This window comes from Thermobia domestica, chromosome 9, assembly GCF_964235325.1.
Source record: "Thermobia domestica chromosome 9, izTheDome1.hap1.1, whole genome shotgun sequence".
Classification (NCBI taxonomy): Eukaryota; Metazoa; Arthropoda; class Insecta; order Zygentoma; family Lepismatidae; genus Thermobia; species Thermobia domestica.
Window position 1 is genome coordinate 203,325,092 of NC_137462.1, and position 19,354 is coordinate 203,344,445.

The 19,354-nt window shown below is 35.8% G+C and overlaps 1 protein-coding gene across 2 annotated transcripts in view; it reads right to left on the reverse strand.

Moving 5' to 3' along the window:
* Positions 1 to 1,224: 1,224 nt before the first annotated feature.
* LOC145660544 (putative 4-coumarate--CoA ligase 1) overlaps positions 1,225 to 19,354 on the reverse strand; it is a 70,612-nt gene continuing 52,482 nt past the window's right edge. For both annotated transcript variants that reach the window (XM_081725737.1, XM_081725736.1), the window contains exons 6-8: positions 17,972 to 18,156; positions 7,491 to 7,646; positions 1,225 to 1,572 (exon numbers count right to left, since the gene is read on the reverse strand). In XM_081725737.1, coding sequence (XP_081581863.1) covers positions 1,300 to 1,572; positions 7,491 to 7,646; positions 17,972 to 18,156 — 614 coding nt within the window. In that variant the 3' untranslated portion in view covers positions 1,225 to 1,299. The remainder of the gene's footprint in view (positions 1,573 to 7,490; positions 7,647 to 17,971; positions 18,157 to 19,354) is intronic.

Below are 19,354 nucleotides of genomic sequence, written 5' to 3' on the forward strand. Positions count from 1 at the left end.
AATTCACATATCTTAAAATACCTGGCTTCAAAGAGGTAGTTAAATGATAAAGCACTGACCCTAATATACTGGTTTTAAAAATAGGCATACTCTCCTAGTGGCGGAAGTGCAAACCTGGTTAAAGTCAATCAAGAAAAATAGGAGGAGCAATTGAATATGGGGCTCAGAGCGACTAAGAATGAACAGTGATGTGAAAGAAGAGATTGAAGAAAAATGATGTGTTTAGGGCGATATAGTAGGCAATGTAGAAACTTGGGAAAAATTAAAGAGACACACTCGAAAACAACATTGGCAGGATAGAAAGAGCACAGAGAAATCAATGGATAACTGAAGTGGTGCTTAAAAAGACGGAGAAACGCAGAAGAGTTAAAACAGGGACATCAAAGAATACAGAAGGCTGAGTAATGAATTGAGAAGAAAGACAGACAAAGGCAAAGAAAAGTACATAGGGCAGATGTGTGAAGAAATAATGAAACTTCAACTATATGAGGGACGAAATAGGAAAAAGCAATTTTTGAAGTACAGTGAAATGCTTGGGAGTTTTAGATGCCTGCCTTTTTTCACGAACAAAATCGCATATAGGTTGTTCTGATGGTTTACAACAGTTGTATGATTTCTATAATCAAGATCCTTTGATCGGAGACTAGACAACAATACGGGTAGAATTAAAACTCCTTCACCAACGGTTGAGTCGACAGGACCAGTTACCAAGTAATGTGATGGAAAGTTTGTCGATTTGTGAACGTACCATCTTTCCTAATGTATTTCGTTTGCTACCACTTTTCCAGTGTTCACTGTAACGAACGAGCATTTTTTCTCTGCTATAAAGAGAATCGAAACATCTGAAAAGTACGACAACGAACATTTGCTTCTGTACAATTTGAAATGTACCTGGTGGTGACATATTCAAATTCTCGATAATATCTGAATGTACACTGCAGAAGATGACGTAAGTATTCTAATATTGTAACTTGAATTTTTGTAGGTCCTTTCGAATAAACATATCCTTTTGTGAGGAAAGAAATTTAAAAGAAAATAAGAATTAATGTTAAATATTTATAGTACTTATTTCATTATGAATTTACATTTTTACATATTTCAGACATTTTTATTACGGAATATATTTGTGTACATGTTTCAGGGGTTGATATTACATAAAAATTCGTGCTCTAGTAATAAGTATTCTTTATCATGTCTTATTATTATAAACAATAAAGCACACAATAAACAATATAATATTATTTTATTTACAAATTGATTGATAACTAATTAGATCTACTTAAAAATTGAAGCAAGAAATTACATCTTCTTCAATTCATGACGTAATACTTTTCCGGAGGCTGATTTGGGTATAGATTCCACAAATTGTACACCACCTTCCAGTCGTTTGAAGTGTGCCACGCGTGGAGCTACGTAATCACTGATGTCCTTTTCCTTGAGTGTACTGTCTTTGGCAGGAATAACAAATGCTTTGGGCACTTCACCTGATCGTTGATCGGGGATTCCCACGACAGCCACGTCATCAACTCCTTTGATTTCACGGATCAGAATCTCCAGTTCTGTTGGGGACACCTGAAGCATAGAAAACAATTATTTATTGAAATCCATATACACACTTCCATTACAAGAACCTATTATAAAATTCTTTAAAGAGTTGATTGATAATAGAGATAACTGCAACGTCTTTTCTGACTTGACTTGATTTGGAGTTTAACGTCCCGTTCAGCAGCGAGGCTATATGAGACGTGGACATACTGATTAACGTGGAATCCGAACCACATGAGCTCCCGCCGGGAAACGAACAACGTCTTTTCTGATAGAAATGTATTGTCATTAACAGTAGTAATAGAATAAAGAAAATCTTTTTCCATTTCTGAGAAATTAGTAGATTTCAAAATTATGTTCGCTATCACATTCTGTTTTGGTTTTGTATAATTTTGATAGAGGAGTGAATTCCGATTTCTTGCTTTCCTGTCATGAGCCTACTACTAAGCTACTACCAGAAGATTAGTTTTCTGTGCATGTTACAACTCTCTAGCTTGCTCAGTGCATCGGCTGTTCCTGCATCGGATTGTAACTACAGATGAAAAATGGATCTGGTATGATAATCGTAAAAGTTTGGATCGTGATCGATGTCCAAGATGGTTTACTAAACCATCTGTCAATTCACAAAAGTTGTTATTGCTGGTGTGGTGGAAGTGATTCATCGTGGCCTTCTCAGGCAAGGTGAAACTACAATGCAGATCGTTAATAATGCTAAACTCTATGTAACTTGCAAAGCAAGCATTCTGGAATAGTCAGGAGGTATTATGTCCTCGTGTTGAATGTTACTGTTCGCCCACATATTCCGCAAAAGAGGGCATAGGATCTCCATGAGTTGTAGTATGAAACTCTTGCACATCCCAATGTGTCTTTTACTTACTACCATGTTTTCCCGCATCACAGTCACTTCTTAGGAGAGATGTTCTCTGATGATCGGGAGGTGGAAGGTGCAATTGGGTATTTTTTTTTTTCGTATCATAGACTCCAGATTTCTTTTACCATGGAATCAAACGTTGGTTGAGTAATGGCAAAAGTGTGTGGTTACATACGATGACTATTTTGGTCTTTGGAAATGACGCACCTAAGGAAAAATTCCATTCGCACGAATTTAATATATAAAAACGTTGACACGATTCTTTAATGACTTTAAATGAAAAGTTTAAATACCAAATTTTATGCCTCTAAAAGTTTCGAGAGATGGACATTTTTATAATGATAATTGAAATTCCCATTGCATCTCCTTCCAGATCGAATTTGCAACAATATGTAAGTAAATCAATGAGAATGTGCACTTTTATTCTAATCGTTTATAGTATAGGTATATGGCTTTCTGCGCTCGCAAGCCGATAGATATTAATCTTTAGTTGATAAAATTTCTAACTTCAGACAAACTACATCTTGCCATATTGTTTATTTAACACATTGGGTTTGTATGTTTGTATTGTACTAATACATGCCATTTAATTTTGTGATGTCATATCAGTGTTGGAATATGTGTAAGGCTTCCAAATTTTCAGAACAAAAAACAGGACGTCCATGCAAATTTACAGCATGGTCATAGCTATAATTTTTTCCCCTCAAATATCACAAATAATTAAATAGTAGATCAACACTCACCAAAAGTTAGTGACAAAGAATACATTACAAGTACAATTTGCTCATTGTAAGAAGAAATCAAAGAACAATAGATATAACCTGCTACTAAATGGTTAATATTTTTATTATACACTACATAAATAAAGAACTATCCCAGCATAATGGAAAATATCAACATCATCAGATTAGCAACGAGTGGCATACCTTTTAACGTCATATAAAAACTGTTTATTAAATATGAATCAACTCCAAGAAAAGATCAAAAAATAATACAAGCGCTAAAAAACAGACAATACTAATATAAAAGCGTTGAAAAGCAGAAAATATTTTTTATTACTATTATTTGTAAAAAAATTGAAGTAGTGCCAAGCGGAACAAATTAATGTCTAATGTAAAATTATTTTGAAGGTAGTTTTTATAAGGAGAGATCAACAAGATGTACCTCACTCGCCTAAACCGAGCCACCAACCACAGCTTCTCCTCTATGAAACATTTTCTTCATCATTTCATGATATAGTTTCCACTCCACAAAGAGTTCGAAAGAAAAACACTCACAAATAGCATGCAGAGGTAATTACATCACCGGAATTAATCGATCGAGTACGGACGATACTTTTTAAGACCATGCTTTGCCGGAGGTCCTGGATCTTCTACTGAAAAAACCGAAAGGAGTTCAAAAAACGAAAGGAGGAAACAAAGAACATAAAGTTTATGACAATACTTGTGGATTTTTTGGTATTTTATATTACCACCCCAATTCTTCATGCTACGGTGATTGGATATTATGTATGAAATGTAAATCGTAGTTCCATCCTAGGTGCGTCGAGGTAGAGAAGAAGATGATGTGACCATTGTGTACGTCGTGGTTCGGATCAATCTTTTAGTCTCGTACCTTGCCCTTTTCTCCTTTTTATTTCCCAGCTATCTCACAACGACTATGGTCAATGCCCATGCCTACAGCTTCGTCGTGCTGGGCTGGGAGCACAGCATGCGTAGATGCAGGCAACGTAGATATATTTACTAAGCTACGAGTATGGTGAAATTAAACATTAACTTTTCAACAAATAATGAACTCGAACTTAGATAGTAAACGTATAATGTTACTCGACAAACATAAACATTACATGCACATTGATTTAAAAATATAACTGTGTTTAACAACCTTTTACTAATTATCGACGTTAAGGTGGCGTGGCTTATAGATAAAAACAACTCACATCATTCTTCGGCTAGCCCATAAAGTAGTTCCATCGATGTCCTGGGTTTAATCGCAGATGCTGCTCCTGGAGCTAATGTCCTGAGGTGGTTTTCAAAATACAATCCTTATGTATGTAGCAGCAGATTAAATGTCACTCTAATAATCCACTCGTTGTAACGTTTGTAATAATGAAACGAGCTAACTGGTTCGAATCTTCAAACTGATAGTATTCCAAAATACACTGTCGACATGAATCAACTAATAAGACATTTAAGTTGACTTCACCTTAGGACGTATTGTACGTTAGAAAAAAATAATAAGAGACACTCGCACTTTATAGTTTTAGGCAGCAATGAGTGCTGCTTTTCCGAAAGGCGCGCGATGCGCAAGCAAACGACGACACGAAGCTAGGTGTCCCGAGGGTGCAAAAGCACTGAGGCTTTGTCCAGTGGCCAGTGGGCTATTGTGTATGAGTTATTCGGGGCTGGAAGCCCCCGGTTATGACGTATAATAGTAAATTCAAGCTCTTTGGCTGAAGAGATGCGGATGCTTCAAATTAACCAACCAACAATAGACGATGACAAGACGGAGGTGTTATTGCAGCTTTTCCGTTTTTCCGGACTCGAGAAAGCGTTCACAAAGGGAGTCGTTGTTTCTGCATCGTATGTCCATATTTAGTCATGAAATCGGACTGAGGCTCACCAACACAAACGAAGAGAAATACCAAAGCGATAAGAGAAGAGTTTCTAGAATGTTTGGAAATATACGAGAGTTGGTTAATAAAGTTCAAATTAAGTCCATTTTTCCAATGTCCTTTTTAAATCCAAAAGAAATTAGCTTTAGGTCGGTGATAATGATGTTCACATGTGGGCATAGCTTGATTGCCTCTATTTCTTAAATGCAATTGTAACCTCAGACTCAATTGTAACTTCTGAGTTCCAAGTATTTTTTTAATTGTAAGCGAACAATATAACTTTATATATTATTTTGTAATGTACTGTATTCCGAGTATATCCTACTAATATTTTCGTGCTTACCGTAAATTCCGACAGGAAACTTATTCTGTTTGTTTTACAATATTGTTCTTTAATAACTCGTTATTTTATGCATACAATGTTATAATATGATATATTTTGTTTTATAATTATGTTTTTGTACTTACATAATTCATAAAAGAAAACTGTTTCCTTTTTCGAACTGTAACAGTTCAGCTTCCATCGGAACCGACCAACCTCCCTCGTCGGCCAGAACTGCCTCTCACTCCGTCAGCTTACGAAACAACTTAGGGAATCTACGTAATATAGCAAAATTGAAGTGAAACCTAGATTCTGGCCGGTATATTGTACTGGTTCACCGAAGTTTGCCCGATACTTCAAGCCAGCATAGGCAGCCATCAACACCGTTCAAACATAGATCACCTCTGTTGGCATGAATTATTCCAGTTTACCAAAAGTTGGTTGTATTTTAAATTCTTTTACAAATCGATATAATTATTCATCTTGCATTTTCTCCCAACCCATGTTTAAGTGGTTCGATTCCCGGCGGGAGCTCATGTGGTTCGGATTCCACGTTAATCAGTAGGTCCACGTCTCATATAGCCTCGCTGCTGAAAGGGACGCTAAACTAAAATCAACTCAACCCATGTTTAAGTGGATCTTCTGATTTACTTTTATTTCGGGCAACCTCTCTTGCAGTCTTAACAGTTTTTTAGCCTGAACCTAACGGCATCTCATGTGAAGTTTTATTCTACTTTTATGAAATTTCGTTTGTGTGTGTGTCTGTGTGTCGTCAATATTGATTCGTCTCACTTATCCAGTGAGAACATGTAGTTTGTTCCATTTTACATTTTACACAATTTTCGGTAATTAATAATGACTTAACTCTGATTAGTATACCGCCGCTCATCTTGTATGAATATTTGATTGAAATTACTGTTTGCAACTTGGTACATGAACGACATCGCCTTTGCTCTCATTTTCATTTTCCCTTTTATTTTTAATTCGTTTCTTTTAAATTAATTCCCCCTTTTTAGCACGCGCTAGATGGACAGGTCTTTTATTAACACTCCTCCGACACATGAATTATACTAATTGAAATATTTTGGACACAATATGAAGGTAGTTTTGAACTTTGATGTATATTCTCCCTACAATTACTTGGTTCTTGTTTATCTTTATACGTAATTATTGAATTTGTGTCCCTTATTTCAAATTAGTTGCAAATCTACATTTTTAGCCAATTTCTCATTATTTTAAATTATGCATTCCCCTAAACTTATTTATTATTGATAGTCTCCAGTATTGTATCCTGCGAACTCGGATATCAAGCACGCGATTATATAAAATTACATATGAGGTTTTCGTTACTGCGACTTATTAAAATAAGCTGAATATTGACGTGAGAATTTTAAGCATTGTAAGATTCTAATTACTAGACGAGCACTGTAGTTCGTAAAATCGTATAAGGGAAATTTGTATAGTCCATTGTGTATATATATTCCAAAAGTAGATCATAATAAAACATTCAAACGAATAATGTTGTTACTCTTTACAGAGACTTTGCCAAAACCTCGATGCCGAATAGTAGCAAATATCTGGTTTGAAACTGAGTCATACTCCAATCGGAGTAAACACTGTGAATGCTGCATACAGTTAGTTCCACTACTCTGCCTATCTCAGCTATGTAATTATCGCATTACCTAACAATTATTGCTCTACAACACAAAGCCTAGATGAATTATCTTCGGATGATATCTAGGACGTGTTTCAGGCTACGAATTACGATAGTTTCAGTCTGAGTGAAATTTCCGGCTGTATATTAATTAGGCTATCACCTTCGGGCCTATCAGGCTGGATATACTGTTTGTAGGTTTTGGCTCACCTGAGATCACTCTCTCTGCGCTCCCTGTTGGAAGACTAACCGGACAGCATCTTTAGCCTATTAGTAGAGATATCACTAGCCCATCTATTTCTAAAACACTGTCTGAATGAAGGATTACGTCTAAGGCTGTAGCCTGACATGAAGACTTAGCTGGTTATAGGAAAAGAAATTACAATCCCCAAAATCTGACCTGCAGCAATATAAATAGATGTATAGAGAGATAGATGTATAGAGAGATATACATATACATATACATAGAGATAGATATACAAACCTGATTCCCCTTCACTTTAATAAGTTCTTTATTTCTTCCTACAATATAGAAAAATTCATCTTCATCGTAATAGCCAATGTCTCCAGTGTGCAAGAATCCTTCGTCATCGATAATCTCTTTGGTTGCCTTTTCATTGTTTTTATAACCTTTCATAATCTGCAATCAAGAAAAAGTGATATACAAGCGTATTTCGTAGATATTTCCTTACAGTCCTTGCACATTTCAATCATCAGAATTAGAATGATATTTCATAATGAATAATGTTTCCGAATCAAAATATATGATACACTATGATTTAATCGTCGACTGGAAGCATAATAATTTCAAAGCGTTTTCAATGCTAAGCAAAGAGTTTCAACTTGTATTTAAATAAATATTATTAATCGACGGTACTCTGCAGCTACAACGTATCTCAAAAAACAAAACAGAAGAAAAAAGAACGTTTGAAAAAGTTGGGAGTTTAGTTGAAAGTCAGCGACTTATTTCAAACTTATTTTCTTCTCCTGTGAAGTTGTGTTTTTTTCAGATCGAGGTAGCTGCAAAGTACCGGCGATTACTTTATTGCAATTTACATTTTATTGTATTAATTGAATCAAAGTTGCTTCGTGGGGACGTAAGTTGTAAAGTTCTTATAGTGACTCAATCTTCTTTTCTGGCACAATATTATTCATTAATAATATTGTACCAAAGCAGGTTATGCTGTATCTTTGGTGTGCTTGGTAGGTCATAGTGCAACACAAGCTGCTGCTACCGGGCAAAACAATAGACTTGGATCTATACTGTCGACAATTAGTGCGAATGCACCTAGCAATTCAGAAGAAATAGCCAGAACTGGTGAACAAAAAGAATGTTGCATACTGCGTGGACAACACCAGAATGCATATATATTTAACAATACACCAAAAATTGAGAGAATTTGGCTTTAAAATTTTAACACATTTTAGAAAAGCCTGGACCTGACGCAGTCGGAAGAACTCCCCGTTTCGGTTAACTATTAAATTTAAGCATTCTCTAACATTTAAAGTAATAAATGTTGGTATTGGTTTCAAGAAATAGTTCTGTCTGAGTGAATATTTCTTTCGAAATAATTTTGAAAATCAGACTGATTTCCGACACATTCGAGACGAGACGAAGGAAAAATATCTCCAAGGGAAGAAATTCATCGAGAGGCACATAGATATATCCAGTTCGCTGGAAAAAGTTTTTTTGTGTGTTTTGTTTACAATTTCTGAAAGTTATTGAATATTGGTTCTGCGTTAACAATTCAATCACGAACAAATGCATTAATTGTTTTATAATAAGCCTCCGTTATACTCCTTGATATTTGCCATTTATTTTAAAAAATGTCTTTATTTTACAAAAGTCAAAATGTGACAATGCACCATCTGATGTTTTGCGCTATTGGATTGTTCAGTATTTTCTTTCTTCAGTGATAAATGCTCTGTTGCAATCGCAGTGGTCAATATTACAGACAGATCCTCTGAACGACCAAATAACAATTATGTTAGACTGTTTTCTATCTACTAAAATGTGATCAACTTGATTAAGTCCTTTCATCTAGTGAGGTCCAAGTATATTTATGAATGTTACGGTGTGGGATTTTTTTTCTCTTTATGATAAGCATTTTGGATGTTCCAAAGTTTACGAGTCTAACACCGTTATAATTACTTTCCTTATGCAGACTTTCGTTCCCTGTGATTAGTTTGAAAATGTTTTCTCATCCTACTTTCGCATTGAAATCTCCCAATAGAATTTTCGTATCGTATCGCAAGAGTTCGTCAAATATATTTGGTCTAGGAATTAATTCGTGCGGGTGTACAAGAGATGTCGCAACGAACGGAGCGTCCCACAGTTCCGTGTATCCACACATGTGTTGCAAACCCCTGTCATCGCGTATCGTTCGTAGTATAAAGCAGTGGATTAAAGCGTCAACAACACCAGTTTGTAGTTAAATGAACATGGCGCAATTTGTGCCTGATAAAGTGTTTTTGCGGGGTGTCCTGCTGCATTACTTTAACATGCAGAAAAGTGCGACTGAAAGTCATCGTATTTTGGTGGAAGTGTATGGTGACCATGCTCTAGCTGAGCGAACGTGTCAGAAGTGGTTTGCACGGTTTAGAAGTGGTGATTTCGGCTTGGCAGACCAAGAGCGAGCTGGACAGCCAAAAAAATTTCAAGACGAAGAATTGACAGCATTGCTCGAGCAGGATTCGTGTCAAACGCAGGAACAACTTGCAGCAGCATTAGGCGTTGATCAAATAACAGTCTCCAAACGCTTGAAAGCCATGGGAATGATTCAAAAGATGTCACATTGGGTTCCACATGAATTGAAAGACAGAGACGTTGAAAGACGAAAAACCATTTGCGAATTGCTGCTTCAACGACAGAGCAGAAAGGGGTTTCTGCATCGAATTATTACGGGTGATGAGAAGTGGATCCATTACGAGAACCCTAAATGAAAAAAGGCCTGGGTGAAACCAGGTGAACCAGGTCCATCACAACCAAAACGAGATATTCACTGTGCAAAGGTTATGCTGTGCATATGGTGGGATATGAAAGGTGTGGTGTACTATGAGCTGCTGCAACCGGGTGAAACTATGAATGGAGAACGTTATCGACGACAATTAATGCGTTTGAAGCAAGCTCTGGCCAGAACACGACCAGAATGGGAGAACAGACATGATAAACTTATTGTTCAACATGATAACGCTCGCCCACATGTCTCAAAACCGGTCAAAACCTATTTAATGTCGGATGGGAAGTTTTACCCCACCCGCCGTATTCACCAGACGTTGCTCCTTCGGACTACTACTTGTTCAATTGCATGAACAACGATTTGATTGGACAGCGGTTTACTTCTTCAGAAGATATCGAAACATGGGTCTCTGACTGGATCGCTTCCAAGGATGAGGACTTCTTTCGCCACGGAATCCGTACATTGCCTGACAGATGGGCGAAAGTGGTGGCTAGCGATGGACAATATTTTTCTTAAGGTATTTATGTATTTTGTATTTTGTGTTTGTACTACAGCTTCAATGTGTGCGTACAGACCGCACGAATTAATTCCTAGACCAAATACGTTCAATTTCTTTGTGAAAAATGTCCATTATATCGTTATTTCTGTTGAGGCATGCACGTTTAGAACAATAACATCGCACCGCAAACCCTTAAGAGTAAAAAAGAAAGTCTATTATTAGTAAATTCAACATGTATAATTGCTGATCTTGTTCTTTTGTGAACACAAAACATTGATTCTAGGTGATTTTTATGTCCCTTCCCATAATAAATAATAAAAAAAGAATAACGTAAAATTTGCTATCCTTCCCATCTAACTTCCTGAATCTCTTCCAGATCCATCCTATATTTCTGTAACTCACTCATTTCAGATTTTCTCGAGGATTCTGATAACGTTTCTGAACAAGTGTTGTTGTTTTAACAGAATGAGATTGTAATTTCACGCCAAATCTTCAAGTTGGAGAACCACACAAACTTTCAGAGCTGCATACAATGGCTCTATTGAATCTGACCAATGTTTTATTTTTGGCAATTTTTGGCAATATTATGGGGATTCACCAACGCATCTGAAAGAAAACGGATGTCCGTTGCCATAGAAACCGCCGTTTCCAGGGCAACAGATCCTACAATCTTCGGATAGCCAATTGAAAGAAAACGTTAAAAAAAAGTCGTAAACGAAGATGAGCAATGTAGAGGAGTCGCTAAAATTAATTCTCTTTGAACGAGGGCGATTACGAAACATCACCTACTAATTGAAATCCTGATTATTTTCCAATAAAGTAAATTTCAATAAACTTTCTTATTATTGTTCGTCCCTTAATGCATACTCCTCTCATGGTTAATTATCCCATATCGGACTCCCGAAGAAAACTCATCGAAACAACTTATTGACCGTGCCAATAGCGACTACTCTCAGTCATGACTCCGTTTTCTTTCATTCAGAAATAGAAAAGAAAGAGAAGAAAGTAGAAGGGTAAAAGAAGAAGGTAGGAAAAGGGGAGGAAAAGAAAGAAAAAGAAACAAATAGAGTATTTTATTAAGAAATAGATTACTGGATAATTCTGGGAATATAGCGAGAAGTCGAGAAAGTTGTTGAAAGATGAATCATTTTAAATGTTATTAACGGTTAATCAATTTTATAATGCTTCGGAATAGACACATGTTCCCTCATACCATCCAGACCTAGCTCCAGGCACTACGTTCGTGGGGTTGCCCAGATCTAGACCAGGAAACGAGAAAATGGAAATCATTTTTTTGTAATGTTATTCCAACTGGTAATTGATAACCATCCAGCATCTGAACTCTGTTCTCTAGGATCGACCACACATATGAATTAGCCAAGAAAGAAGAGAAAAAAAATCAAACTTATAAACTCAATATAAATTTATGTATCGTATCAATAAGAGTTTCAACTTCCTGGAAGAAAGATGTCGTATTTAGGCTCATCCTGCTATTTTCGTTTCACTCCTAGAGCCGATTTAAACTATTAGTAGCGGTCCTTCATGACCTAGGTTATTTACCTTAACACATATATTAAAACATGACACATATATTATAGATGTTAATACGACAAATGATATCACTAAAGTTACTTAAATTAAATCTATCATGCATTCACACGCTCACTCACTCAGGACAATGTATATATGTTCAAAGGAAACCAACTAACTACAGGGATACAAATAGTTTATTACATTCATAGTGAAAAAAAAAGAAATAATTATAAAAGAAAAATATTAAAAGCACAAGTTCTTGGTTATATATCAATAGAATACATAGGGTTATACTTTAGTAAGTCTTTATACATTTGATCATATTGACAAATGGAAAAAAAAATAATTACATGTATCATATCTTAGGCATGCTAAAGCAAAATTATGATTTGCGACATACGCAAAGGAGACACTTATTTCACTTAAAAAAAATATGGACAAAGAGGAAAGAAAAGAAAAAACTTTTAGGTGTACTAGAACTTATGAGTCTCTACCTCACATTGAGCAATAAAATATTAATAATTCTGAGCGTTCAAATCACAAATCACGCACTACTCGTAGTGTCCAAAAACATTTCGCTCTATTTAACTTAGTTTGTGTTTATATATATATATCTATATATATATATATATATATATATATATATATATATATATATGACTATTGGTTTATAAAACCATTCATCAACTATATTTAGTTTGTAACTCTTAGCAGTTTATATCTGCACTCGCACACTGCGACGTTTATACCCATCTAGGGATTTTGAAAAATCACTTTCCGCCAGAGGATGCTTCTCCTCTTAGTCAGTCCATTCACAAATTTATTAATTGGATAATTTCAAGTTACTTGTTTAACACTGGGACACGTCATGAAACCTTTCCTTAGGATCACTTTTGTATATATGTATATATGGTTCGGATTTAAAACGATCTTCCACAGGAGTAAGGAGTATGATGGTTTAAATTGAGGATTAAAAAAAACTGGTCAAGTCACAGGATACATATGCAGGTGAGAGGGATTAAAGGTACACTTTCCACAATGGTTTTAGATTGGTAGTTCAGGGATAATATTCATTATGATGTGGGTTACGTTTAGACCTGCCGTTACTTCTTAATACATGCCATTAAATAATTACATAGGTTATCATTTACATCTATTCAGAAGAAAAGGAAAATTATTTGAGTGCACGGCGGTATTCTTGACAAAAATCTATATTCTTATATTCGTCGGAAAACTTACTGGTAAACTATAGCAACCAATACACGTTTGGGGGGACAGACACGAGCGCTCTTACATATATCCATATAATACATTTAATATCATACTTTTACTTTAAAATCATATTCACATACTAAGTACATGTACATTTCGACGTATTCATTTATCTCTCTATATATATATTTATATTTAATAATCGCGCACACATTTTAAGTAATAACCCCAACAATAATTTTAGAAAAGGTTGCAAACATTGTACAAGAAAACAAATGACTTCCGACATTACATATAGAAAAGAATTGAATTTTTTATCTGATACCGCGCGTCTATAAATTTTAACTTTCATATATTCAATTAGTGCTTAAATAATTTAAAAAAAACTCTGTGAGGCAGGCACGTAACACAGAACATTCCTAAAGATATAACTAGATAACCTAAAATACAATTTCTGGGCCCAGGTTAACTACAAGATAAACGAAAACCAAAACAGAAAGGAAAGTGACCAATGGATTAAAAAAAAACTTAAAGGGACGACGGTGAAAGAACGTAATTGAAGTGTCGTCAAATATGAAGTCGTTATTCATTTTGGCAATAGGTCAAAATGTGATGGAGGACCCAATCATTATCTACTTTATCCATGAATCGTGTCTTGCAACGTCTCAGCTGGTAATTTCAGATCAGAGTTGTACGTTAAATAAATCGTAAGCGACAAGTTCAAAACCGGGGGGGAGGTTGAAATTAAAAAAAACTCTAGAGAAGAAGTAGAAGAAGTATAGGTAAAAAGAGAGGAGACAGAACACTACAACTACGAAAGATAAGTGGTCAAATTTACGTATACAACATACTATAACCAAATATTCTCTTTTATGCCAAAAAGGGTTCGGCTTACCAAATAAATAGCCGATAAAAGATCTCTGCGAAGATGAGACAAGTCTGTGTCCCCGATGGGATTTTCGGAAAGACAAAGGCTTTAGGGAAATCCCACCACTCACCGTATCCGGTCAACACCCTTGCAGATCCCGGAATCCTCCGGAAGGTTAGAGACGGCGCTAATTTAGAATTTCACAAAAGAAATTCATCCAACCTCTCGGAAAGTAAAAGAATCCAGAATAGTAATGAAACTAGAGTAATAGCTAAGATATCCCTAATTAGTGATTTGCCAAAATAATAAAAAAAATTAAATAAACTGGATTTTGGATCGGTGATTTCTATTGCCAAACTTCACCGATAGCTCCCCTTCGCAGAATGCGCTAAATTCTGAGGCATCGATTAATTTCCATCACTATCTAGTTTGAAAACTAAGAAAAGAAAACGAAAATATTCAAGGGGGGAGGGGTCGATGCCCGGGTACGGTATAATAAATTTTTAATAACTAATTATTTTGATTCTGTAACCCTGTCAGAGCTGTCGCCTTCATGAATATTGTAAGCTAGCCCGAGTAGGTAACGTGAAGAAAAAAAAATCTCACGGAGCAGGATATTCTATTTTAAAACCGACCAGAAAATATAATTCACTACAGCCCCGTTCTACAGCTACTATTGTCTTTCCATAATTTATTATTCAATATGTCTAGTCAGCGATTGTACGATGCTACCCATGCTATTAGATGATATTACTATGGTTGATCATTACTATAACACATCAAACTACAAAGTATTACCATAGTCCGACTATATATCGCCCTCCGGTCCGCGTGATATTCCGGTGCAGGGGTCAGAACCTGAGATGCTTGTAGCTATACGTATCTATTCAATATATATATATATATATCAACACGTGGCGAAGTATTCACTGGGCTACTATATATTTAACTCTATGGGTGTCCTATTATCTATATTCATCTACTACAATATTCATATACTTCATATTCATATTCATATTAATATTCATATAATATTCATATCATCATCTTTTTCATTTACTACGACGCTATATTTTACAAACACCCTGTCTCCTCTATCTACGCCCAGCCTACACACACATTTCATCATAATACTTTAAAATCTATAGTCACTACAAACATTTCCCATTCCGATCACTGCACGACAACCTCACTCGAACTCAAGACTCTTTCACCACACACACAATACTATGTAATACCTGGTAGCTTTATTAAGAACGAAAAAAAATCCTACGTATGTTCACTGAAAAATAGAATTATCTGCGATAATATTTAATGTTTATGAAATTCTGACAACAATGAAATTATTCTGCAGCCACAAAAAAAGAAATGAACATTTAATATAATTTCAAAGCGAAGAACTAGCATCATATCGCCCGACTTCTGTTAAGAAATTACGTATTGTTTATTTACTTAAATATTTCGATTTCTAGACTAAGTAGAATGTAGTAATTTTCAGAATATATTAATTTTGGGTCACTTAACCTAACTGTACATCCATATGGGCTGGGAATTATACCTTCTAGGTTTTATTTCGAAAAGAAAGGTCAATTCCATGGAAACTAAATCACTAAGAACATCGACATAAGAATGACGGTTAGTACTGACTTTTGACACTAGGGGGCTAGCGACGATATGATCAACCCTTGAACCACTGAATGTGACCTTGTACACGGAATTATTGTACTATATTACGTTCACTTTCAAATATTGTTTATAAGTTCATTTAATGACGGAATAATAATAAAAATTATCGCATAGTAAATACTACACTGTCCATATTTAATTATCTCACACACTCTTTCATCACTTAACTACCATCACTCCTACTGATACTACATTACGAACACATACATGCCACATCCATACTACACACTACATTAATACATGTTATACTAATAAATATACACAGACAACATTCAGATTTTACCATTTTAAATCGGCTCTATCGGTTTACGAAAGGAAAGGGAAAGAAAGGAACAGGGCCAATTGGCCCTTGTATTCACTAAATCACATTCTTAACTCAACCTGTTTAATCAATGCCCCGAGGGGACATATCAAAGTGTTGACTAACAATAGGACCCCTGCCCTGAAGGGGCAGGAACCCGGAACAAACTACATGTTCAACTCATCCCGCTGGAAGCCGTACCCCCAATTTGGGAGTAGACAGGAGCCCTCTTGAAACTTTACACGTGCATTATGATTACTATCCTAACTACAAAGAAATTAAATACCGCCATGTTACTAATAAATAAATACAAAAAGAAATCACATCCGCTACATACACGAACACAAACGGTAGTGGGGCAGGCCTTACGTAACTCGAAAAGGAATAGTTTTTAGGATAAGAATATTTTAAGGGAGAAAACACTACTCCTCCGAAACTGTTTGTGGATCCCTAAGAACAACTCGCAAACTGATGCACTTCACAGAACCTGTCCATCACTAACTATATCTGCACAACATGGCGTCACCGAGTTATGCTTCCTATTTTAGTTCTTCAGTCCGGTTTTTTACTATGAAAATCTAGCAAATTATGGCTCCTTAGCTTCCTGGATGGTAGTTATTCAACTATTATATTAGTTTTACCTTTTACTGCAGCTTTTCTAGCTCCTTTCTACCTTTCTGAGCTGGAAGATCCGAGTCTGGCTGTTGTCAGCAAAATTTTCAGGCATGGAATGGGAATAATCGCGCTCTAATATCATAGCGTGGGTGAATCCTCCAATCAAAACAAAGCATTTTTGGCGGTGGGGCTTTGAAACGAATAAAATTTGGTAAAATCTGGATTAAACTAGATTTCAGAAGGACCTAGGTATCTAAAAGAGAGGTGAAGGGTGGTCCTGAAAATTCTGTCAAATTTTAGATTGGTTATTTGATCTGAAAAGTTCCGTCCAATGGTGGACCTATATTTTCAGATAGCAATGACACCGTAAGAATTGTAATAATCCATTTACATATCCATATACAAGACTTATAACTAATTTAATATATAAATAAAGATATTGATTCCCAAAACTATAATTCCTAATAAATTTTACAGTTTTCCATGTTAATTTGAAATAGAATAACAAACAATATTACGAATTATATGAACAGCCAGAAATTTTTTGTTAAACGTCAAGTACAGTCGGTGCAAAAAATTTCGGGCACCCTCCTATTAAAAACATCATCACATTAGACTGTAATGGCATATTACACATCCATGCCAAAATCAAGATGATGTGCCAAGGTACCCTCTGAAAAATGATTCGTCTTCTCGCGACAAAAGGAGAGATTAACTTTTCCAGTAGACAGGTTTAAATCTTTTCCCATTATTTATTCTATCGTCTTCTTTTAAAATTTAGTTTGATCTCCTTCATTTGAGATATATAACTTACGAGATGAAGTTAAATTTCAACAGAACACGATAAAATAAATTATAATAAAATCCTTAAACTTGCCTCCTGGAAAAGTTGAAAAAAATGAGATACGCCCCTTTGTCTATAGAGGTATGGATTTTGGCAATTAGGTGCCCTTGGCTTGGACCAAAGCACGCCTGAATTTTTTGCTGACTAAGGTACTCGAAATAGGCAACGTACTACTCACTGATTGCAGAGTGCGGAACTGCTTCCTCTTTGATAATAAAGATAATTTGCAGAATTCTTCGTATTACTATATACAAACCTACTAATTTTCGACTTCGATTGAAATTGACATTCCAGAATGTTAATTACACGGAGAGTCCTTGCTCTTACGTGCATATAGCATATTAAACATGATAGCTAACCTTTAATACAGTCAGATACGACACACTTTTCTTTTAATATCTAACACTGTTTTACAAGTAACATATAAAAATAAAGCATATTTCTTACCTGTGGGCCTCTGAAGCAAAGCTCTCCTTGTTGATGTGGTGCAGTAATAAGTTCTCCTGTTTCCTTGTTTATTATTTTAGCTTCTGTGAGAGGAAGTAAACGTCCAACTGATCCATATTTGAAAGTTTTAAGGCAAGTACGACCATGACTTAACACCGTTGGTGATGTTTCCGTCAACCCATATCCTAAAAATACACGCTAAATACATACTGTAACTATTAGTTTCTCCAACACCGCAGTGAATGTTAAGAATTTTGGAAGAGTCACTTATTATTTCGATACCCTCAAATACACCATCAGGCGAGATTTTTTGGGGGGGTCAATTATGATCAATTCTTACCTAGAAATACTTACGGAAAACTGAAGATGATGCGGGAAGAACGATGAAAGCCCAAGTAAAACATGTATTCTATTCAAAATGCATGTATTCTATTCCCAATACAATGTTTGAAACTTTCAACTGCGGATATCAGACGTAAGAAAATGTGACTTTCTCAATATTCTACAATGCTTCGTTCATAAAGAACTGTATAATAATAATAAAAAAAAACTTCTGTCAGAAAAATAACATATGTGAAGGGAAAAAGCAATATCCATGAACCACAATTATGTACCAAAAAATTTTCGCCCAAGAAACAATACTTACAAAGGACAGAATACGACTAATATTATGTTCGATATCCTTTCGAAAAAATGAAGTCTTGCTACTATTCCAACGCTAATTATTTTTGTATTTTGAGTTGAAATTTAATGAAGAATCGGTAATGATATTATTTGTCTTCGATATGATATACCTACAATTTGGCCTTTTTGAAGCTCCGAGAGATCTCCTATATCCCATCACTACTGTCTGAGCGCTTTAACACATGTTTCTGTTCTACCCCACCTGAGGTGCTACGGACTGTCACCTAACACAATGCTAATAACGATCAGGCGATGCATACCCATCCTATGTGTTGAATTCGATAGCAGAAAGTGAAGTGCTCCGAAGGTTAAATGTCTTCAGAAGTGTCCTCATTCTGGGGGGAGTACATCACCGCTCTTTCCTAGATCGGATACAGCTACAGCGCAATTGTGAAACAGTGTTCATCCAAGGGTTTCATCATTTCCAAGAAGGGTATTGCCAATGTTCTCAAACGCAACAAAAATGCATATCCAGAGGAAGCGGATGTGCGCACAGTGACACGAAAACAACACCCCTGTCCCAAACGTTCAATGGATGCGGTTCGACAAGTGCAGAAGTTGGTGGCCCAGGAGATTCCACTGCCACAAAGAGACATTGCCAGGAATGTTAAAAGATCAAAATCAATTGTGCAGGGGATAATCAGCCAGGATTTACGTCTGCAAGTGAAGTATAAGCCATGTGTCCACACACTCATAGCC